Source organism: Oncorhynchus kisutch, linkage group LG2 (genome assembly GCF_002021735.2).
Source record: "Oncorhynchus kisutch isolate 150728-3 linkage group LG2, Okis_V2, whole genome shotgun sequence".
Lineage (NCBI taxonomy): Eukaryota > Metazoa > Chordata > Actinopteri > Salmoniformes > Salmonidae > Oncorhynchus > Oncorhynchus kisutch.
Genome location: NC_034175.2, coordinates 10595771 through 10621715, shown reverse-complemented (window position 1 = coordinate 10621715; position 25945 = coordinate 10595771). Strand labels below are relative to the sequence as shown.

Sequence of the window (25945 nt, the reverse complement as noted above, 5' to 3'; positions counted from 1 at the left end):
TACTATAGACTTTGATCCTGAACATTCTCTCCTATAGTATAGAAGGTGATCCTGACCATGCTCTCCTATAGTAAAGACAGTGATCATCACCATGCCCTCCTATAGCAAAGCCAGTAATCCTGACCATGTTCTCCTATAGTATAGACATTGATACTGACCATACACTTCTATAGTATAGGCAGTGATCCTGATCATACACTCCTATAGTATAGGCAGTGATCCTGATCATTCTCTCCTATAGCATAGGCAGTGATCCTGATCACACTCTCCTATTGTATAGACAGTGATCCTGATCATGCCTTCCTATAGTAAAGACAGTGATCCTCACCATGCTCTCCTATAGTATAGACAGTGATCCTGACAATGCTCTCCTACATGATAGACAGTTTTCCTCACCATACTTTCCTATAGGATAGACATTGATCCTGAACTTGCTCTCCTATACTATAGACAGTGATCCTGAACCATCTCTCCTATACTATAGACAGTGATCCTGAACATACTCTCCTATAGTATAGACAGTGATCCTGACCATGCCCTCATATAGTATAGACAGTGATCCTGACCATGCCCTCATATAGTATAGACAGTGATCCTCATCATGCTCTCCTATAGTATAGACAGTGATCCTGACCATGCTCTCCTATAGTATAGACAGTGATCCTGACCATGCTCTCCTATAGTATAGACAGTGATCCTGACTATGCCCTCCTATAGTATAGACAGTGATCCTGACCATGCCCTCCAATAGTATAGACAGTGATCCTGAACATGCTCTAATATAGTATAGACATCGATCCTGACAATGCTCTCCTATAGTATAGACAGTGATCCTGACAATGCTCTCCTATAGTATAGACAGTGATCCTGAACATACTCTGCTATTGTATAGATAGTGATCCACACCATACTCTCCTATAGGATAGACATTGATCCTGAACCTGCTCTCCTATACTATAGACTTTGATCCTGAACATTCTCTCCTATAGTATAGAAGGTGATCCTGACCATGCTCTCCTATAGTAAAGACAGTGATCATCACCATGCCCTCCTATAGCAAAGCCAGTAATCCTGACCATGTTCTCCTATAGTATAGACATTGATACTGACCATACACTTCTATAGTATAGGCAGTGATCCTGATCATACACTCCTATAGTATAGGCAGTGATCCTGATCATTCTCTCCTATAGCATAGGCAGTGATCCTGATCACACTCTCCTATTGTATAGACAGTGATCCTGATCATGCCTTCCTATAGTAAAGACAGTGATCCTCACCATGCTCTCCTATAGTATAGACAGTGATCCTGACAATGCTCTCCTACATGATAGACAGTTTTCCTCACCATACTTTCCTATAGGATAGACATTGATCCTGAACTTGCTCTCCTATACTATAGACAGTGATCCTGAACCATCTCTCCTATACTATAGACAGTGATCCTGAACATACTCTCCTATAGTATAGACAGTGATCCTGACCATGCCCTCATATAGTATAGACAGTGATCCTGACCATGCCCTCATATAGTATAGACAGTGATCCTCATCATGCTCTCCTATAGTATAGACAGTGATCCTGACCATGCTCTCCTATAGTATAGACAGTGATCCTGACTATGCCCTCCTATAGTATAGACAGTGATCCTGACCATGCCCTCCAATAGTATAGACAGTGATCCTGAACATGCTCTAATATAGTATAGACATCGATCCTCACAATGCTCTACTTTAGTATAGACAGTGATTCTCAGCATACTCTCCTATAGTATAGACAGTGATCCTGACCATGCTATAATATAGTGTAGACAGTGATCCTGAACATTCTCTCTTATGCTATAGACAGTGTTCCTGACCATACTCTCCTATAGGATAGACATTGATCCTGAACCTGCTCTCCTATACTATAGACAGTGATCCTGAACATACTCTCCTATAGTATAGACAGTGATCCTGACCATGCCCTCATATAGTATAGAAGGTGATCCTCACCATACTCTCCTATGCTATAGACAGTGTTCCTGACCATGCCCTCATATAGTATAGGTAGTAATCCTGACCATGCTCTCCTATGTTATAGACAGTGATCCTGACCATACTCTCCTATAGGATAGACATTGATCCTGAACCTGCTCTCCTATACTATAGACAGTGATCCTGAACATTCTCTCCTATGGTATAGACAGTGATCCTGAACATACTCTCCTATAGTTTAGACAGTGATCCTGACAATGCTCTCCTATCTTATAGACAGTGATCCTCACCATGCTCTCCTATAGTATAGACAGTGATCCTGACAATGCTCTCCTACATGATAGACAGTTTTCCTCACCATACTTTCCTATAGGATAGACATTGATCCTGAACTTGCTCTCCTATACTATAGACAGTGATCCTGAACCATCTCTCCTATACTATAGACAGTGATCCTGAACATATTCTCCTATAGCATAGACAGTGATCCTGACCATGCCCTCATATAGTATAGACAGTGATCCTGACCATGCCCTCATATAGTATAGACAGTGATCCTGACCATGCTCTAATATAGTATAGACAGTGATCCTGACCATGCCCTCATATAGTATAGACAGTGATCCTGACCATGCCCTCATATAGTATAGACAGTGATCCTGACCATGCCCTCATATAGTATAGACAGTGTTCCTGACCATGCTCTAATATAGTATAGACAGTGATCCTGAACATTCTCTCCGATGGTATAGACAGTGATCCTCACCATACTCTCCTTTAGTATAGACAGTGATCCTGACCATGCTCTTATATAGCATAAACCTTGTTCCTGACCATGCTCTAATTTAGTATAGACAGTGATCATGATCATGCCCTCCTATAGTATAGACAGTGATCCTGACAATGCTCTCCTATAGTATAGACAGTGATCCTGAACATACTCTGCTATTGTATAGATAGTGATCCACACCATACTCTCCTATAGGATAGACATTGATCCTGAACCTGCTCTCCTATACTATAGACTTTGATCCTGAACATTCTCTCCTATGGTATAGACAGTGATCCTGACCATGCTCTACTATAGTAAAGACAGTGATCCTCACCATGCTCTCCTATAGTATAGAAGGTGATCCTGACCATGCTCTCCTATAGTAAAGACAGTGATCATCACCATGCCCTCCTATAGCAAAGCCAGTAATCCTGACCATGTTCTCCTATAGTATAGACATTGATACTGACCATACACTTCTATAGTATAGGCAGTGATCCTGATCATACACTCCTATAGTATAGGCAGTGATCCTGATCATTCTCTCCTATAGCATAGGCAGTGATCCTGATCACACTCTCCTATTGTATAGACAGTGATCCTGATCATGCCTTCCTATAGTAAAGACAGTGATCCTCACCATGCTCTCCTATAGTATAGACAGTGATCCTGACAATGCTCTCCTACATGATAGACAGTTTTCCTCACCATACTTTCCTATAGGATAGACATTGATCCTGAACTTGCTCTCCTATACTATAGACAGTGATCCTGAACCATCTCTCCTATACTATAGACAGTGATCCTGAACATACTCTCCTATAGTATAGACAGTGATCCTGACCATGCCCTCATATAGTATAGACAGTGATCCTGACCATGCCCTCATATAGTATAGACAGTGATCCTCACCATGCTCTCCTATAGTATAGACAGTGATCCTGACCATGCTCTCCTATAGTATAGACAGTGATCCTGACTATGCCCTCCTATAGTATAGACAGTGATCCTGACCATGCCCTCCAATAGTATAGACAGTGATCCTGAACATGCTCTAATATAGTATAGACATCGATCCTGACAATGCTCTCCTATAGTATAGACAGTGATCCTGACAATGCTCTCCTATAGTATAGACAGTGATCCTGAACATACTCTGCTATTGTATAGATAGTGATCCACACCATACTCTCCTATAGGATAGACATTGATCCTGAACCTGCTCTCCTATACTATAGACTTTGATCCTGAACATTCTCTCCTATGGTATAGACAGTGATCCTGACCATGCTCTACTATAGTAAAGACAGTGATCCTCACCATGCTCTCCTATAGTATAGAAGGTGATCCTGACCATGCTCTCCTATAGTAAAGACAGTGATCATCACCATGCCCTCCTATAGCAAAGCCAGTAATCCTGACCATGTTCTCCTATAGTATAGACATTGATACTGACCATACACTTCTATAGTATAGGCAGTGATCCTGATCATACACTCCTATAGTATAGGCAGTGATCCTGATCATTCTCTCCTATAGCATAGGCAGTGATCCTGATCACACTCTCCTATTGTATAGACAGTGATCCTGATCATGCCTTCCTATAGTAAAGACAGTGATCCTCACCATGCTCTCCTATAGTATAGACAGTGATCCTGACAATGCTCTCCTACATGATAGACAGTTTTCCTCACCATACTTTCCTATAGGATAGACATTGATCCTGAACTTGCTCTCCTATACTATAGACAGTGATCCTGAACCATCTCTCCTATACTATAGACAGTGATCCTGAACATACTCTCCTATAGTATAGACAGTGATCCTGACCATGCCCTCATATAGTATAGACAGTGATCCTGACCATGCCCTCATATAGTATAGACAGTGATCCTCATCATGCTCTCCTATAGTATAGACAGTGATCCTGACCATGCTCTCCTATAGTATAGACAGTGATCCTGACTATGCCCTCCTATAGTATAGACAGTGATCCTGACCATGCCCTCCAATAGTATAGACAGTGATCCTGAACATGCTCTAATATAGTATAGACATCGATCCTCACAATGCTCTACTTTAGTATAGACAGTGATTCTCAGCATACTCTCCTATAGTATAGACAGTGATCCTGACCATGCTATAATATAGTGTAGACAGTGATCCTGAACATTCTCTCTTATGCTATAGACAGTGTTCCTGACCATACTCTCCTATAGGATAGACATTGATCCTGAACCTGCTCTCCTATACTATAGACAGTGATCCTGAACATACTCTCCTATAGTATAGACAGTGATCCTGACCATACTCTCCTATACTATAGACAGTGATCCTCACCATACTCTCCTATAGTAGAGACAGTGATCCTGAACATTCTCTCCTATGGTATAGACAGTGATCCTGACATACTCTCCTATAGTATAGACATTGACCCTGACCATGCTCTAATATAGTATAGACTGTGATCCTGAACATACTCTCCTATAGTATAGACATTGACCCTAACCATGCTCTAATATAGTATAGACTGTGATCCTGAACATGCTCTCCTATAGTATAGACATTGACCCTGACCATGCTCTAATATAGTATAGACTGTGATCCTGAACATACTCTCCTATAGTATAGACATTGACCCTGACCATGCTCTAATATAGTATAGACATTGATCCACACAATGCTCTCCTATAGTATAGACAGTGATCCTGACCATGCTCTCCTATAGGATAGACAGTGTTCCTGACCATAATCTCCTATAGTATAGAGGATATCATAAACCTGTATTATATTACTACCAACACATTCCCCTTCCTTAGCAGCTGGTGAGCGTGTTTCCTGAACTTGGGAAATGTTTTTCTGTTTTGTCTTTATGAGCACTATCGTTCAGTGTCAACAATGTATCGTAAAAGAATATCTGTCAAAAGTCGTCTACGCAGATGATAAGTGTTGTTTGTTTTCACGGAACTGTAAGCTGTTTTCTTCCTCTATATCCATGCCTTTGATTACAGGCTCTTTGAAAAATATGCTAAACACTTTGCAGAGCAATACTTGTTGACAAGCCTAACAATAGAGAGTTTGCTGGTGGTCTGTGTTGGGATGGAGACCCCAGGGAGAGGATGCATCTCAGTCCATCCACCTGCTTCTTATAGCGCCGTCACTCAACCTCCCCGAGAAAGGCCTCTCTCACTCAAGGCCACGTGTAAGACACGTACATGTACACGCAGACGTGCACACACACGCACACACAGACATGAGCACACACACGCAGGCAAACGTGCGCACATACACGCAAGCGTGCACACGCACATTTATACTCACACTCATATTCACTTCCAGCTTTGTAGTACACTACCTATATAAAACAGTTTACAGCAAGTTCACTGCTGAAAAATAGCACACTGAAGAGAACAACATCACCTCATAAAGCCAAGAGACATATTATTCTTAATTGTTATTATTTACCTAGTCACATGATTCTGGATTAGACTGTGGACAAGCAGGCAGTGACTCACATTTCCTCCCCTGGAAAGCCTTGAGTGGGTCTGAGGTGAGAGGCAGGGGCGTCATGTACCCTTTATTTTAGAGAAGGCATAAAGTACGTGAGGATGGAGGGGGGTGGTACGCAGCTTTCACCTGGTTGAGTGAAAATTGTCGGAGAATAGCTTTTTCCTGCAGTCTAGAGCCACAATCATTATATCTAATGATATGTCTAAGTCTATTTTTCTGCATAGGTTCAATTGTCATTTTAATGAATGCTGCACATTGATTCTTTAAGAATTAAAAAAATTGAGGCTTTTCTAAAGTCTAGCAATCATGCCAGCAGGCATCCCAGCTAAGTTAGTTCGACAAGCGACTCTAACTTGATTGATTGCCTGAAATGGCTTGGTAGCTGGTTTTGAGGTTGTGAGATTGGGAATTCACCTCTGGTGAAAGGGACCTGAAGGTGCTTGGCTGATTAGAGGTTATGACTTGGTACTCTCTGTATTGCCCTTGTGGACCAGGGCTAACAGCTATTAGCATCATAATGTAGTAATAATCGATTTATAAGAGGAAGGGCTTCCACAGAGGCATTAACATCCACTTCATCTAATGAGGCCATTTGACACATGCAAATCAATTCAGAGATTTGACCTGAAACATGGTAAACAATCCAAGCAGTGAAAATGCACAACCTTGCCAAGTCCCCTTTGTGCTCATTTGTAGTGGGGCCACAAGCCTGCAATGGCACATACTGTAAATCTATACACGTGCATGTGCAATAAAAAATATGTTTGAAAATGTGTCTCTTAATTAAATCCTTTGTTGTTGTTGTAAGGAATTCTTTACAGTCATGTTTGTTTTCCATCATATTTTAAATAACTTGAAGAAAAAACACTTTATGACACTGTCAAGAAGCATTATGACCATCCTGTGTCACTTTACATGGACTAAGACAATACACTTTATGACTCTGTCATGAAGCATTATGACCATCCTGTGTCACTTTACATGGACTAAGACAATACACTTTATGACTCTGTCAAGAAGCATTATGACCATCCTGTGTCACTTTACATGGACTAAGACAATACACTTTATGACTCTGTCATGAAGCATTATGACCATCCTGTGTCACTTTACATGGACTAAGACAATACACTTTATGACTCTGTCATGAAGCATTATGACCATCCTGTGTCACTTTACATGGACTAAGACAATACACTTTATGACTCTGTCATGAAGCATTATGACCATCCTGTGTCACTTTACATGGACTAAGACAATACACTTTATGACTCTGTCATGAAGCATTATAACCATCCTGTGTCACTTTACATGGACTAAGACAATACACTTTATGACTCTGTCAAGAAACATTATGACCATCCTGTGTCACTTTACATGGACTAAGAAAATACACTTTATGACTCTGTCAAGAAGCATTATGACCATCCTGTGTCACTTTACATGGACTAAGAAAATACACTTTATGACTCTGTCAAGAAGCATTATGACCATCCTGTGTCACTTTACATGGACTAAGAAAATACACTGTATGACTCTGTCAAGAAGCATTATGACCATCCTGTGTCACTTTACATGGACTAAGAAAATACACTTTATGACTCTGTCAAGAAGCATTATGACCATCCTGTGTCACTTTACATGGATTAAGAAAATACACTTTATGACACTGTCAAGAAGCATTATGACCATCCTGTGCCACTTTACATGGACTAAGACAATACACTTTATGACTCTGTCAAGAAGCATTATGACCATCCTGTGTCACTTTACATGGACTAAGACAATAAACTTTATGACTCTGTCAAGAAGCATTATGACCATCCTGTGTCACTTTACATGGACTAAGACAATACACTTTATGACTCTGTCATGAAGCATTATGAACATCATAATCATATAAACCAGATAGGCCTATCACGTCCATGCCTGCCTTTATGTCAGTCGTCAGTCAAAAATAAGTTGTCTTGTCCTGCTCTTAAAATTTGCTCCTGCATTCATCCCAGTCATCAGCAATAGACCAATGGGGTACATTTAACATTTTAGTAATTTAGCAGATGCTCTTATCCAGAGCGACTTTCAGTTTGTGCATTCATCTTAAGATAGCTAGGGGGGACAACCACATATTACAGGCATAGTAAGTACACTTCTCCTCAATAAAGTAGTTATCAGCAATGTCAGTGATGGAAAGTGGGGCGGGTGGGGGTTCAGAAAAGTTCAGAAAATAATGTTTTTCTTCTGAATTATATAATTACGGATAGGTGCATGTCTGACATCAATGTGTACACAATTACAATGATAATTTAACTACAATGATCAATTTCAGTAAATGTTATATAACGTAAACATACTGTTGACAAATAACTACTGTGGTAGGTTTTGTGGGTTTTGACACTCTTATGTGGATGCCATAACCAGTCATAAAATAACACAGTACATGGCACAAACAGGTCTAAATATATGGGTCATGACAGTGTTATGACCATATTATGGCAGGTTATGACAAGTTGTGTCAGCTGTTATGACACATTATGCCATGGTTTTGACCGTGTCATGACGTGTTATGATGATGGGTGTCAAGTAAAGGGTTACTGATATGGCATAATTCAGGGATGAATGTACATGGTTGTGTTTCATGTTAGAGCATTGGGATAATTATGATTACTTTGTAGTTTTGTTTTCTTAGTGCCCACTTTTGGTTTGAATTGTTGTTGCGATGACTCAGCAGATGTTGGCCCGAAATTGGGGCACCACAGTTCTTGTTTTCTACTGCATGATTGATACGTTTTATACCTTGCTGACCAAGACGACTCCTAACGGGACTTTTTGGAGTTTTGAATAGAGAGCAATTAGCTGTTTATTTGTAGGTATGTTCCAATGTTTTGTATTATATAACTGTCTGATTCGTGTTTAGTTTGGAACTTAGTTCTCTGAGTCTTTTCTTTACCCTGTCATTCTCCAAAACAAAGAGAAGAGTATGCCAGCCGTTTCTTTTTCCTCTTGTGTTACTATAGGCAACAGAATCCCCCAGACAACTCTGATCTGAACCAGAACTGCAAAATCACACATCTCACTCGAAACCCATATTCACCTCACTTTAGCAATGATTATTCACTTAAGCACTAATGGTAAGATACCTCATTGGCAGTCACCATCACAGCCTTGTCATGATTGACAATGGTTTTACCGCCTGTTCTCTCCTTCTCATCTCCGATAATTCAGTGGTGGTTCAGACTCGACTGCGTGCCGTTCCCTCATTCAGCACTTGAGTTCGAATCTCACGCTAAAGGAGGAGGTATTGTGTGTGAGAGAGATGGAAAAAGAGAGAGAGACTCGTTTTTCTGGGAACAATGATGATGATTCTGTTTGGGAGTGCATTGCATAGCACAGTGAATGATTATTTCAGCCTTTTGAACAGATCTGGATCCCGGAGTAACGTTAGATTGTAGCGGTGCTAATCTTCAGCCACTTCAGCATGATCAAAGGGTTAGGCAGAGCAGTGTTCTAATCATCCCCGGCGCCCAGCCGAGACATGGAAACGCACGTCTCCACCGAGAGGAATGTGTGATTCTGAAAACAGAGTGGCCAGATAAGAAGAGATGAAACCCTCATTTAAAAAACAGACAGGTTGAGGAGAGGAGAGGCAAAGGAGAGAAAAGTCCAAAACTAAAACTCGAATATTTAATTCTATAAAAACTCTATATATTTCATATCTATTTAAGTTACATTCTCACAAATATAAATACACCAACTTTTCCAATATGAGCTCTGCAAATGCTCTCTCACTGAATACATTCCAATTTAACAGCTATTTGTGACCCAGTCAAACTTCAATGATTTCGATACCTGTTAGTCTTCTTCCAAATATCTCATTAGCTTTGTGTGATCAGTGCAGGTCTTTTGTAGTCGCCGGTGGTTCTGAGGAAAGCCCACCTCTGTACTATCCTGTGTGAGTTAATGTTAGCTAACTATGTGGTTATCTGCCTCCCCGTCCATGTATTCAGAGCCAGTGCCCCTGCCTTATCAGCAGTCTGTAGCTTGCATGCTCAATCGCCTGATTTGTCAAGGGTGACTCCAAAAGATTCTGATAGGCACTTTGCAAATCACCCAGTTGATCTAAAATATCGACCAGCCACAAAAAGTCATTACACACAATAATGGCAGGTGGGACCTTGGACGATGTGACTTAATTAGGTTTCAAATGCCTTCAAAAATGCCTTCAAATCTCTGGGCCCTGGGAGAGTATCACACACACCCCTGAGTCTTCACTGACTTTACAGCTGGAGAAAGACTACTACTGCTGACAATACTACTGCTCCTACTGATACACAATGATATTAACTAACTACAGAAATAGAATTGATTGATAATCCTAATGCTATTATCATTCTACTGGTACTACTAATACTACTACTACTACTACTACTAACAACTTATACTACACATAATAGGTTCATATTAATACTTTCTGTTGAGGTGTTCAGTATGTACTTTTGCTGTATAGTTCATAATTGCTGTATCGCTGTAGAGCTGTAATTATTAGATATTCTTTAGATTGCCATTTTGTGAGGGTGGTTACAGTCATAAGCATGTTCTACTCTATTGCTTTGTCTGTATCTCTCTATGTCTCTCTGTGTCTCTCTCTGTCTCTCTACATCTCTCTGTGTCTCTCTCTCTGTCTGCTCAGTACGAGATAATGATTAAATGAGGGAGAAAAGCAACACAAGAAAGTGTCTCAACAGTAAATTACATGTTTTCCTAATGACATTTAAAAATAATTGCATGTAAATTGTGTTCCAGGCTTTGATAGGAATGAAAACATGCCTGGTGTTTAAATGAGTGTTATATTTAACCTCTCTCTGCTTGTCTGTGTGTCTGTGCTTGTCTGTGTGTCTGTGCTTGTCTGTGTGTCTGTGCTTGTCTGTGTGTCTGTGCTTGTCTGTGTGTCTGTGCTTGTCTGTGTGTCTCTGCTTGTCTGTGTGTCTCTGCTTGTCTGTGTGTCTGTGCTTGTCTGTGTGTCTGTGCTTGTCTGTGTGTCTGTGCTTGTCTGTGTGTCTGTGCTTGTCTGTGTGTCTGTGCTTGTCTGTGTGTGTTTGTCTGTCTGCCAACCACAGTGTCATTGGAGAATCTATATTTTAGAGCAAGGTCTCTCACAAATTGATGATCGTATTTTTTTATATCTGCACTGATTAAATACTTTCCTTCTGAGCTCATTCCAATTTGTTCAACCTCACAGGCACATCATTTGATAGGAGATAATATTTATAAATTCACCATGATATATCTAGCTTTTGAAACAAACCTCAAATAAATAACATTGTGTTTTGATTGATTTAGAGTTTGTTTGTGCATCGGTACTCCTGTATAAATGTCTGTTATACACAATAAACGCACCAGCAATATCACTATCAAGACTGACTCTCCTCCAACTCCTTTTATGACATTATTGAATCATAGCCTAACAGTCATCATTCTCTCTGTTTCTTCCTTGCTGTGTAGAAAACCAAGATCTCCACTTACGACAAGATGTGGGAGTTTATGAGCAGTCGGAGGCACTCTGTGATGGTGAAAGATATTGACGAAGGGATCCATCGAGTTCTCACCTCGGACTACGCCTTCCTCATGGAGTCCACCACCATCGAGTTTGTCACCCAGCGCAACTGCAACCTTACCCAGATCGGGGGTCTCATCGACTCCAAAGCCTACGGCGTAGGAACCCCCATGGGTATGTCCTCCCCTCAACATAGTACAACACACACATATACCTACTTCTCAAGCACAATTTCTGCAACTACTCTTGCCTATTTCGACAGTTAGGACAAAAGACTGAGCCATACTCCCACCCACAGTACATTATCCATAACCCTGAGACATGACCCATGCAATAACATTCAGTATCATAGCACCCTGCATTAAGATAAGGTTTATTATGCTGTTTAATAACACAGCCCACTACGCTATAGCATGTTTATCATTTAATAACACAGCCCACCACGCTATAGCATGTTTATCATTTCATAACACAGCCTGCTACGCTATATCATGTTTATCATTTAATTACACAGCCCACTATGCTATAGCATGTTTATCATTCAATAACACAGCCTGCTACGCTATAGCATGTTTATCATTTCATAACACAGCCTGCTACGCTATATCATGTTTATCAGTTAATAACACAGCCCACTACGCTATAGCATGTTTATCATTTAATAACACAGCCCACTACGCTATAGCATGTTTATCATTTAATAACACAGCCCACTACGCGATAGCATGTTTATCATTTAATAACACAGCCCACTATGCTATAGCATGTTTATCATTTAATAACACAGCCCAGTATGCTATATCATGTTTATCATTTAATAACACAGCCCACTATGCTATAGCATGTTTGTCATTTAATAACACAGCCCACTACACTATAGCATGTTTATCATTTAATAGCACAGCCCACTACGCTATAGCATGTTTCAGATCAAATCAAATCAAATCAAATGTATTTATATAGCCCTTCGTAAATCAGCTGATATCTCAAAGTGCTGTACAGAAACCCAGCCTAAAACCCCAAACAGCAAGCAATGCAGGTGTAGAAGCACGGTGGCTAGGAAAAACTCCCTAGAAAGGCCAAAACCTAGGAAGAAACCTAGAGAGGAACCAGGCTATGTGGGGTGGCCAGTCCTCTTCTGGCTGTGCCAGGTGGAGATTATAACAGAACATGGCCAAGATGTTCAAATGTTCATAAATGACCAGCATGGTCGAATAATAATAATAATGTTTATAATTTAATAACACAGCCCACTACACTATATCATGTTTATCATTTAATAACACAGCCCACTATGCTATAGCATGTTTATCATTTAATAACACAGCCCACTACGATATATCATGTTTATCATTTAATAACACAGCCCACTACTCTATAGCATGTTTATCATTTAATAACACAGCCCACTACTCTATAGCATGTTTATCATTTAATAACACAGCAAACATACTACGTGTATAAGGCATTCATATTATTCAATAAAGTTACTCAACAATCCAGCACACTAATCTATAACAGGAAAATGCTGTATAGGTCAAATCAAATCAAACTGCATTGGTCACATACACAGTTTACAGCAGGTATAAAATGTGCAGTGAAATGCTTGTGTGCTAGCTTCATCAACACTGTAGTACAATGATCAATATCAAATATCAGATTTGCTCTCTCTGACTTTTCAAACAGAATGACTTCCGTGCACTAATGAGGTGTATGTGTGTGTATGTGTGTGTATGTGTATGTGTGTGTGAGAGAGAGTGTGTGAGAGCACCCATGGACCCTAAGGGGCCAAGCAGCCGATGAAAGAATGGAGAGGAGAAATATCTGACATACAGTTGAAGTCGAAAGTTTCCATACACATAGGTTGGAGTCATTAACATTTCTTGTTAACAAACTATAGTTTTGGCAAGTCGGTTAGGACATCTACTTTGTGCATGACACAAGTCATTTTTCCAACAATTGTTTACAGGCAGATTATTTCACTTATAATTCACTGTATCACAATTCCAGTGGGTGAGAAGTTTACATACACTAAGTTGACTGTGCCTTTAAACAGCACAGAAAACTCCAGAAAATGATGTCATGGCTTTAGAAGCTTCTGATAGGCTAATTGACACTATTTGAGTCAATTGGAGGTGTACCTGTGGATGTATTTCAAGGCCTCCCTTTTGCTTGACATCATGGGAAAATCAAAAGAAATCAGCTAAGACCTCAGAAAATAAATTGTAGACCTTCACAATTCTGGTTCATCCTTGGGAGCAATTTCCAAACGCCTGTAGGTGCCACGTTCATCTGTACAAACAATAGTATGGAAGTATAAACACCATGGGAACACGAAGACATTATACTGCTCTGGAAGGAGTCGCGTTCTCTCTCCTAGAAATGAACGTACTTCGGTGCGAAAAGTGCAAATCAATCCCAGAACAACAGCAAAGGACCTTGTAAAGATGCTGGAGGAAACAGGTACAAAAGTAAAAAGGGGGAGGCTTGCAAGCTGAAGAACACCATCCCAACCATGAAGCACGGGGGTGTTGTGGGGGTGCTTTTCTGCAGGAGGGTCTGATGTGCTTCACAGAACATATGGCATCATGAGGAGGAAAATTATGTGGATATATTGAAGCACCATCTCAAGACATCAGTCAGGAAGTTAAAGCTTGGTCGCAAATGGGTCTTCCAAATGAACAATGACCCCAAGCATACTTCCAAAGTTGTGGCAAAATGGCTGAAGGACAACAAAGTCAAGGTAATGGAGTGGCCATCACAAAGCCCTGACCTCAATCCTATAGAGAATTTGTAGGCAGAACTGAAAAAATGGGTGTAAGCAAGGAGGCCTACAAACCTGACTCAGTTATACCAGCTCTGCCAGGAGGAATGGGCCAAAATTCACCCAACTTATTGTGGGAAGTTTGTGGAAGGCTACCTGATACATTTGACCCAAGTTAAACAATTTTAAGGCAATGCTACCAAATACTAATTGAGTGTATGTAAACTTCTGACCCACTGGGAATGTGATGAAAGAAATAAAAGCTGAAATAAGTCATTCTCTCTACTATTATTCTGACATTTCACATTCTTAAAATAAAGTGGTGATCCTAACTGAATTAAGACAGCGATTTTTACTGGGATGAAATGTCAGGAATTGTGCAAAACTGAGTTAAAATTTATTCGGCTAAGGTATATGTAAACTTCCGACTTCTGTAACTGTAAAGAAATATATAAATTAATGGAGAGGGTGTTGGGCGGTGGCACGCTGGTTTACACGTTGTGTGCGGAGGTGCAGGATTTGATTATGGAGCTCAGCAGCAGATTGTCTTAATCCTGTTACACATGCAGCTCCCGGCAACGGCTGCCACAAATGAAATGGAAAAACTCCTTGTAAGCACCTACGTTATAAGGGGAAGATCGCTCTGGGGCGTCCCTACAAGATAACTTAACACAATGACCTGCATGCAAAGGTTGCTGGGGTTTCTCGTGTCCACTGTCATTTATTTGGGGAGACTAGGAGGTGGAGGTTGTCTGTCTTTCTATGTTTGGGACACTGAAGAATTGTGGCTTTTATACACCAAGTAAATGAACTCTAAAAGGTTTTGGTGTAACAGTCTCCCTGTTATTTAGCTTGTTGTCTAACACATTGTTCAATATGCAGCAGGACACATGCCTTTAGAGAATACAACACGGTGTGTCCCGTTTCCCTAAGAGGATGGATAATTCTGTCCTTTATAACATCAGTGGCTATTTGCTCCATTTGTGTATGTTTGCCGTATTTCTCGTCAGAAAGCACAGGGCCATTCACTAAGTGACTGTATGAGAGAGCAGCACAGAGGGTGTGTTTTCTCTGTGTGATTGTGTTTCCTGAGTGATTTGTCCTATAACAATATTTGTTATGTGTGACCAGGGTGTTGGCGAAAATGGAATGGAATATGCTGCATTGGTTGGGATGTGTTTGCGAGGAACAATGCAGGAATGGGTGTGTGTGTGTGTGTGTGTCAGGCAAAGGTTTAGGTTGTGTATCGCACAGATCGTCGGTCTGTGCTGAAAAAGGATGTTTAGCATCATCACTCCCTTGTGGCCCATTCACACGGAGCAGAGAACAAGGCATTTAAATTGCTAATCCTACCCTTTTAGTAGCCGTTACCATATGTGTCCTGTATTCCCATACAGCCTGGCCATTTAGCATATATCTCATTGACTTTAACAGAGAGGACTTGTCTGCCTGCATTAGTACCTGGGTGTATTTGGTTCTGAGTCCCTCTGGCAGCCGCTCCCCAAGTCTGCACTGTAATGGACAGAGTTAGTGTTAGTTAGCACGGACGTCCAGATGTTATCCCTCTCTAACTCTAATGGGATATTTACTGCATTGGCAACGGCGGTTAATTCCGAGTATAACATTTAGCCATAGAAGAGAAGAGTAGACCAGAGCGAAGTATATACATCTGGTAGCTGCTGATAGATATTAGATGAGAACAGATGAAAGTAGGACCATTGTGAAGTTGTATCTAAAGGGGATTGTTGTTGGCCTACATAAGGTGGAGTGGAAGGGGGGAGGGACACAGGAGCTGTGTAGCTGTGTGTCCACATTAGAGAGTGAAGCCCCATAGTGACTGTAGTCCTATTATACCTATGGGGATAGATCTCCCCGCTCAGCCTTTAATGTGTGTGTATGGACGTCCTCCCTGGAGAGGTCATTAAGTGTAGTCATGCACAGTAGAGTATCAAACATCTGTCACAAGTTTGTTTATGCGACTCGCGCCACTCGGCCGCTTGTGATTAAACTGTTACTTCCTCTGCTCTATACGTCCATAATCTCAGGAGGCTCTGTCTCTGCCCTCCTTCCCTCGTCTATCTCTCTCTCCGTCTCTCTCTCCCCTCCCTATCCCTCTCTCTGGTCCCCTTCTCTCTTACTTTCTATTTCCCTCTTTCTCTCCCTCTGTCTCTCTCTCTCTCCCTCTCTCTTGCTCTCTCTCTTTGCTATCATGTTCATTGTGTTTCATTAGGCCTTCTTAATCACTTACAGTATTAGGGAAGTGCATATTTTGCATGTCAGCAGGTTGGCGTTTCCTGCCGTGCAGTGCGGGGAAGTTGTCGCGATGGTTCCCCCATGGATCGTTTAGCTCCGGATCATAAATGACAGAGAACATCTCTGTAAGACCTGAATGGGATGCTGGGAAATGGGATATCTCTGAGGGCGTGACCTGCCTTCTGTTTGGGCAGCGACCTTGCTGTCCTAGTCCTGTATATCAGAGAGAGAGAGAGAGAGAAAGAGAGAGAGACAGGGGGGGGCGCGAGAGAGAGGGGCGAGAGAGAGAGGGGCAAGAGAGAGAGAGGGGCGCTAGAGAGAGAGGGGCGCGAGAGAGAGAGAGGGGCGCGAGAGAGAGAGAGGTGCAAGAGAGAGGCGTGCGAGAGAGAGAGGCGCGCGAGAGAGAGAGACGCGAGAGACGCGCGAGAAAGAGAGAGATGCGAGAGAAAGAGGAGAGAGAGACGTGAGAGACGTGAGAGACGCGCGAGAGAGAGGAGAGAGAGACGCGAGAGAGGAGAGAGAGACGCGAGAGAGGAGAGAGACGTGAGAGAGGAGAGAGATGTGAGAGAGGAGAGAGAGAGAGACGCACGAGAGAGACTGGAGAGAGAGGAGAGAGACGCAAGAGACACTTTTGGTTCCAAGATGGTGTAGCAGTTTTTAGCCTGGATAATACTCGTCAGTCTACCAGTATCGGACTGTCTCTCCACAACAACGCTGGATTCCTGCCATAATCCCTGGACCACTACTTCTGATCTTCACAGCTAGCTTGCACCCACCGTGGCACCTAGTACCGAAGCTATCCCTGAGGCCCACCTCCCGGCCTACTTAGCTGTTCACCCAAACCCCACTCATACACGGCTAGAGCCCAATACTCCACCGGATCCTTGCTGTAAGCTCTGGACCTTGTCACCGGATCACCGGTGCTACCGATTGGCTATAGTGGCTAACGCCACCGCCACGAAGCTAGCACCAGTTAGCCGTGAGCCAGGCGCATCTCCCGGCTAGCAAACTAAATTCTACAATACCTCTTTCGCCATCTAGCTTGGATTCTCTGTCGACACGGCGCGCCGCCGCACCACCACGACTGGTCTGCCGAAAAATACTCCATCCGCTGTGCCTTCAACCGGACTCCGTCGGAGCAGACGCTCCTACTAGCCCCGGGCTACTAACTTTAAACGCTGTGTCGCCCGCATGCTAGCGTAGTGGCCTCTTCCCTGTTCCATCTACTGCTGCCCCCTGGACACTATGATCACTTGGCTACATAGCTGATGCCTGCTGGACTGTCCATTAATCACGGTACTCCATTCTGTTTATAAATTTTTTTATCTGTCGGCCTCAGCCGTGAACTCAGGCTCTGTGTGTAGTTAATCCGACCCTCTCTGCCTAATCATCGCCATTTTACCTGCTGTTGTTGTGTTAGCTGATTAGCTGTTGTTGTCTCACCTTTTGTTTTAGCTAGCTCTCCCAATCAACAACTGTGATTACTTTATGCCTCGCTGTATGTCTCTCTCAAATGTCATTATGACTTGTATACTGTTGTTCAGGTTAGGTATCATTATTTTAGTTTACATTGGAGCTCCTAGTTCCACTCTTCATACCTCTGATACCTCCTTTGTCCCACCTCCCACACATGCGGTGACCTTATAACCAGCATGGCCAGAGATACAACCTCTCTTATCATCACCCAGTTCCTGGGCTTACCTCCGCTGTACCCGCACCCCACCATACCCCTGTCTGCACATTATGCCCTGAATATATTCTACCATGCCCAGAAATCTGCTCCTTTTATTCTTTGTCCCCAACGCTCTAGGCGACCAGTTTTGATAGCCTTTAGCTGCACCCTCAAACTACTCCTCCTCTGTTCTTCAGGTGATGTGGAGTTAAACCCAGGCCCTGCATGTCCCCAGGCACCCTCATTTGTTGACTTCTGTGATCGAAAAAGCCTTGGTTTCATGCATGCCAACATCAGAAGCCTCCTCCCTAAGTTTGTTTTACTCACTGCTTTAGCACACTCTGCTAACCCTGATGTCTTTGCCGTGTCTGAATCCTGGCTTAGGAAGGCCACCAAAAATTCAGAGATTTCCATACCCAACTATAACATTTTCCGTCAAGATAGAACTGCCAAAGGGGGAGGAGTTTCATTCTACTGCAGAGATAGCCTGCAATGTAATGCCATACTTTCCAGGTCCATACCCAAACAGTTCGAACTACTAATTGTTTTAATGAATCTCTCCAGAAATAAGTCTCTCACTGTTGCCACCTGCTACTGACCCCCCTCAGCTCCCAGCTGTGCCCTGGACACCATTTGTGAATTGATCGCCGCCCATCTAGCTTCAGAGTTTATTCTGTTAAGTGACCTAAACTGGGATATCCTTAACACCCCGGCAGTCCTACAATCTAAGCTAGATGCCCTCAATCTCACACAAATCATCAAGGAACCCTCCAAATACACCTCCGCTGTCTTCAATCAGGATATCGGCGATCACTGCCTCATTGCCTGTATCCACTACGGGTCCGCGGTCAAACGACCACCCCTCATCACTGTCAAACGCTCCCTAAAACATTTATGCGAGCAGGCCTTTCTAATCGACCTGGCCCAAGTATCCTGGAAGGATATTGACCTCATCCCGTCAGTTGAGGATGCCTAGTCATTCTTTAAAAGTAACTTCCTCACCATCTTAGATAAGCATGCTCTGTTCAAAAAATGTAGAACGAAGAACAGATATAGCCCTTGGTTCACTCCAGACCTGACTGCCCTCGACCAGCACAAAAACATCCTGTGGCGGACTGCAATAGCATCGAATAGTCCCCGCGATATGCAACTGTTCAGGGAAGTCAGGAACCAATACACGCAGTCAGTCAGGAAAGCAAAGGCCAGCTTTTTCAAGCAGAAATTTGCATCTTGTAGCTCTAACTCCAAAAGGTTCTGGGACAATCTAAAGTCCATGGAGAACAAAAGCACCTCCTCCCAGCTGCCCACTGCACTGAGGCTAGGTAACATGGTCACTACCGATAAATCCATGATAATCGAAAACTTAAACAAGCATTTCTCAACGGCTGGCCATGCCTTCCTCCTGGCTACTCCAACATCGGCCAACAGCTCCCCCCCCCCCCGCAGCTACTCGCCCAAGCCTCCCCAGCTTCTCCTTTACCCAAATCCAGATAGCAGATGTTCTGAATGAGCTGCAAAACCTGGACCCATACAAATTAGCTGGGCTTGACAATCTGGACCCTCTCTTTCTGAAACTATCCGCCGCTATTGTCGCAACCCCTATTACCAGCCTGTTCAACCTCTCTTTCGTATCGTCTGATATCCCCAAGGATTGGAAAGCTGCCGCGGTCATCCTCCTCTTCAAAGGGGGAGACACCCTGGACCCAAACTGTTACAGACCTATATCCATCCTGCCCTGCCTATCTAAGGTCTTCAAAAGCCAAGTTAAACGGAGGCTTGTATCCCTCTTAGGGATAAGTGAGACGTCTGCATCCCACCTAGCCAACAGGAAATGGAAATGCGCCAAATGCTAATAGTACTCGCTAAAACTCAAACTTTCATTAAAACACACATGCAAGGTACTGAATTAAAGCTACACTCGTTGTGAATCTAGCCAACAAGTCAGATTTTTAAAATGCTTTTCGGCGAAAGCATGAGAAGCTATTATCTGATAGCATGCAACACCCCGAAATACCCAAAGGGGACATAAACAAAATAATTAGCATAGCCGGCGCTACACAAAACGCAGAAATAAAATATAAAACATTCATTACCTTTGACGAGCTTCTGTGCAGCCGTCTTCATCGACCTGGCCAAGGCTTTCGACTCTGTCAATCACCATATTCTTATCGGCAGACTCAGTAGCCTCGGTTTTTCTAATGACTGCCTTGCCTGGTTCACCAACTACTTTGCAGACAGAGTTCAGTGTCCTCTGGCAGTCTCTATGGGGGTACCACAGGGTTCAATTCTCGGGCCGACTCTTTTCTCTGTATATATCAATGATGTTGCTCTTGCTGCGGGCGATTCCCTGATCCACCTCTACGCAGACGACACCGTTCTGTTTACTTCTGGCCCTTGCTTGGACACTGTGCTATCTAACCTCCAAACTAGCTTCAATGCCATACAACAATCCTTCCGTGGCCTCCAACTGCTCTTAAACACTAGTAAAACCAAATGCATGCTTTTCAACCGTTCGCTGCCTGCACCCGCACGCCCGACTCGCATCACCACCCTGGACGGTTCAGACCTAGAATATGTGAACATCTATAAGTACCTAGGTGTCTGGCTAGACTGTAAACTCTCCTTCCAGACTCATATCAAACATCTCCAATCCAAAATCAAATCTAGAGTCAGCTTTCTATTTTGCAACAAATCCTCCTTCACTCACGCTGCCAAACTTACCCTAGTAAAACTGACTATCCTACCGATCCTCGACTACGGCGATGTCATCTACTAAACTTACCCTAGTAAAACTGACTATCCTACCGATCCTCGACTTCGGCGATGTCATCTACAAAATAGCTTCCAGTACTCTACTCAGCAAACTAGATGCAGTTTATCACAGTGCTATCCGTTTTGTTGCTAAAGCACCTTATACCACCCACCACTGCGACCTGTATGCTCTAGTCGGCTGGCCCTCGCTACATATTCGTCGCCAGACCCACTGGCTCCAGGTCATCTACAAGTCACGATGGTAACACCCACTCGTAGCACGCGCTCCAGCAGGTGTATCTCACTGATCATCCCTAAAGCCAACACCTCATTTGGCCGCCTTTCCTTCCAGTTCTCTGCTGCCTGTGACTGGAACGAATTGCAAAAATCGCTGAAGTTGGAGACTTTTATTTCCCTCACCAACTTTAAACATCTGCTATCTGAGCAGCTAACCGATTGCTGCAGCTGTACATAGTCCATATGTAAATAGCCCACCCAATTTACCTTCCTCATCCCCATACTGTTTTTATTTATTTACTTTTCTGCTCTTTTGCACACCAGTATTTCTACCTGCACATGACCATCTGATCATTTATCACGCCAGTGTTAATCTGAAAAATTGTCATTATTTGCTGCTATGGCCTATTTATTGCCTACCTCCTCATGCCTTTTGCACACCATGTATATAGACTCTTTTTTTTCTACTGTGTTATTGACTTGTTTATTGTTTACTCCATGTGTAACTCTGTGTTGTTGTCTGTTCACACTGCTATGCTTTATCTTGGCCAGGTCGCAGTTGTAAATGAGAACTTGTTCTCAACTAGCCTACCTGGTTAAATAAAGGTGAAATAAAAAAATAATTAAAAAAGAGAGAGAGACAGGAGAGAGAGAGAGAGACAGGAGAGAGAGAGAGAGACAGGAGAGAGAGAGAGAGACAGGAGAAGGAGATAGACAGGAGTATGAGACAGACAGGAGAGACAGGGAGGGAACGGTTGAGGGAAGGAGGGAGGAACAAAGAGATGGTGGGGGTGGGGTATGAGGACAAATGGAGAATATATGACAGACCTAGCTGGGGCGGAATAAAGATGTCAGTCTAGAAGAGTCTGTGAACTACAGTTTACCAGAAAGTATATGTGAGCACAATCAAAGCACAGGGTGGAATATGTTTGCGGAAGTGTTTTGATAATAACAGTATTCTCCAGGCATTTAGAGGTAATTGTAGGCCCTGAAAGTAATACTTTTAAATATTTACACACATCCATTTCCTCTCTTTTATATTTCCCCCTGATCGACTTAACATGCAAAACAAATCTGGAGCTGTATTACAAAGAAGGAAAACAAAGTCTTAGAACAAGGCTAAATATACGACATGTACTTGAGCGTGCCAGGAACATTTTCCATGCTGTTTTGTGGAGAGACAATGCATTAGGAATTGGTGTGCTATTACTCGCTTTGATCTGACAGATTACAGCTATGTGTCTTATCCTGGATTCACGATGGTCTGTCAGTTCCCTCTCCTATGTTTCTTCTGTTGGAGAATTATGGCTCAACATTTATGGCTACCCCATGTTGAGAGGGCCTGTTTTCAGCTCGTCACATTTACATATTCTGTTTATCACTGAGAAACACAACGGTGCTAAACTTTCTCATCCATTTCTCACCCAGTAAGACTCAATAGAAATAGAGTACTTCATTTCCATTTTCTAACCGCTTCTTCACCTGTCACGTCATTGGAAGATGTGTATTAACACAGTATATACAGTATTAACCACAATACAAAAATGCTGTGGACTCTATAATGATCTCAGGCTACTGCCAACACATTTCCATAACTATTTTATCACATTTTTTAAAGAAAAGTTGCAATACTTTTGCACACATTGGAGTAATTCAAATCAAACTGGGAATGAATTAAATGACGTACAATTTAAGTCGGAAGTTTACATACACTTAGGTTGGAGTCATTCAAATTTCTTGTTAACAAACTATAGTTTTGGCAAGTCGGTTAGGACATCTACTTTGTGCATGACACAAGTAATTTTTCCAACATTTTTTTACAGACAGATTATCTCACTTATAATTCACTGTATCACAATTCCAGTGGGGCAGAAGTTTACATACACTAAGTTGACTGTGCTTTTAAACAGCTTGGAAAATTCCAGAAAATGATGTCATGGCTTTAGAAGCTTCTGATAGGCTAATTGACATCATTTGAGTCAATTGGAGGTGTACCTGCGGATGTATTTCAAGGCCTACCTTCAAACTCAGTGCCTCTTTGCTTGACATCATGGGAAAATCAAAAGAAATCAGCGAAGACCTCAGAATTTTTTGAATTCATCCTTGGGAGCAATTTCCAAACACCTGAAGGTACCACGTTCATCTGTACAAACAATAGTACGCAAGTATAAACACCATGGTTTCTCAAATGACTGCCTCGCCTGGTTCACCAACTACTTCTCTGATAGAATTCAGTGTGTCAAATCGGAGGGCCTGTTGTCCGGACCTCTGGCAGTCTCTATGGGGGTGCCACAGGGTTCAATTCTCGTGCCGACTCTCTTCTCTGTAAACATCAATGATGTTGCTCTTGCTGCTGGTGAGTCTCTGATCCACCTCTACGCAGACAACACCATTCTGTGTACATCCATTTCTCACCCAGTAAGACTCAATAGAAATAGAGTACTTCATTTCCATTTTCTAACCGCTTCTTCACCTGTCACGTCATTGGAAGATGTGTATTAACACAGTATATACAGTATTAACCACAATACAAAAATGCTGTGGACTCTATAATGATCTCAGGCTACTGCCAACACATTTCCATAACTATTTTATCACATTTTTTAAAGAAAAGTTGCAATACTTTTGCACACATTGGAGTAATTCAAATCAAACTGGGAATGAATTAAATGACGTACAATTTAAGTCGGAAGTTTACATACACTTAGGTTGGAGTCATTCAAATTTCTTGTTAACAAACTATAGTTTTGGCAAGTCGGTTAGGACATCTACTTTGTGCATGACACAAGTAATTTTTCCAACATTTTTTTACAGACAGATTATCTCACTTATAATTCACTGTATCACAATTCCAGTGGGGCAGAAGTTTACATACACTAAGTTGACTGTGCTTTTAAACAGCTTGGAAAATTCCAGAAAATGATGTCATGGCTTTAGAAGCTTCTGATAGGCTAATTGACATCATTTGAGTCAATTGGAGGTGTACCTGCGGATGTATTTCAAGGCCTACCTTCAAACTCAGTGCCTCTTTGCTTGACATCATGGGAAAATCAAAAGAAATCAGCAAAGACCTCAGAATTTTTTTAATTCATCCTTGGGAGCAATTTCCAAACACCTGAAGGTACCACGTTCATCTGTACAAACAATAGTACGCAAGTATAAACACCATGGTTTCTCAAATGACTGCCTCGCCTGGTTCACCAACTACTTCTCTGATAGAATTCAGTGTGTCAAATCGGAGGGCCTGTTGTCCGGACCTCTGGCAGTCTCTATGGGGGTGCCACAGGGTTCAATTCTCGTGCCGACTCTCTTCTCTGTAAACATCAATGATGTTGCTCTTGCTGCTGGTGAGTCTCTGATCCACCTCTACGCAGACAACACCATTCTGTGTACTTCTGTCCCTTCTTTGGACACTGTGTTAACTAACCTCCAGACGAGCTTCAATGCCATACAACTCTCCTTCCATGGCCTCCAACTGCTCTTAAATACAAGTAAAACCAAATGCATGCTCTTCAACCGATCGCTGCCTGCACCTGCCCGCCCGTCCAACATCACTACTCTGGACAGTTCTGATTTAGAATATGTGGACAACTACAAATATGTAGGTGTCTGGTTAGACTGTAAACTCTCCTTCCAGACTCACATCAAACATCTTAATTCTAGAATTAGCTTCCTATTTCGCAACAAAGCATCATTCACTCATGCTGCCAAACATTCCCTCGTAAAACTGACCATCCAACTGATTCTCGACTTTGGCGATGTCATTTACAAAATAGCCTCCAACACTCTACTCAACAAATTCGATGCAGTTTATCATAGTGCCATCCGTTTTGTCACCAAAGCCCCATATACTACCCACCACTGCGACTTGTATGCTCTCGTTGGCTGAACCTCGCTTCATACTCATCGCCAAACCCACTGGCTCCAGCTCATCTACAAGTCTTTGCTAGGTAAAGCCCCGCCTTATCTCAGCTCACTGGTCACCATAGCAGCACCCACTCGTAGCATGCGCTCCAGCAGGTATATCTCACTGGTCAACCCCAAAGCCAATTCCTCCTTTGGCCACCTTTTCTTCCTGTTCTCTGCTGCCAATGACTGGAACGAACTGCAAAAACCAATGAAGCTGGAGACATACAGTATATCTCTCTCACTAGCTTTAAGCACCAGCTGTCAGAACAGCTAACAGATCACTGCATCTGTACATAGCCCATCTAACTTTCTCATCCCCATTCTATATTTATTTATTTATTTATCTTGCTCCTTTGAACCCCAGTATCTCTACTTGCACATTCATCTTCTGCACATTCTACCATTCCAGTGTTTAATTGCTATATTGTAATTACTTTGCCACCGTGGCCTAATTATTGCCTTACCTGCCTTATCTTACCTCATTTGCACACACTGTATATATACTTTTTCTACTGTATTATTGACTGTGTTTGTTTATTCCATGTGTAAC

The 25945-nt window shown here is 42.3% G+C and overlaps 1 protein-coding gene across 1 annotated transcript in view; it reads left to right on the top strand.

The window, feature by feature from the left end:
• LOC109901194 (glutamate receptor ionotropic, kainate 2) overlaps positions 1-25945 on the top strand; it is a gene marked incomplete at its 5' end in the record, with an annotated part of 156119 nt that overhangs the window by 115510 nt on the left and 14664 nt on the right. The window contains one exon of the mRNA XM_031836208.1: positions 11758-11983. Coding sequence (XP_031692068.1) covers positions 11758-11983 — 226 coding nt within the window. The remainder of the gene's footprint in view (positions 1-11757; positions 11984-25945) is intronic.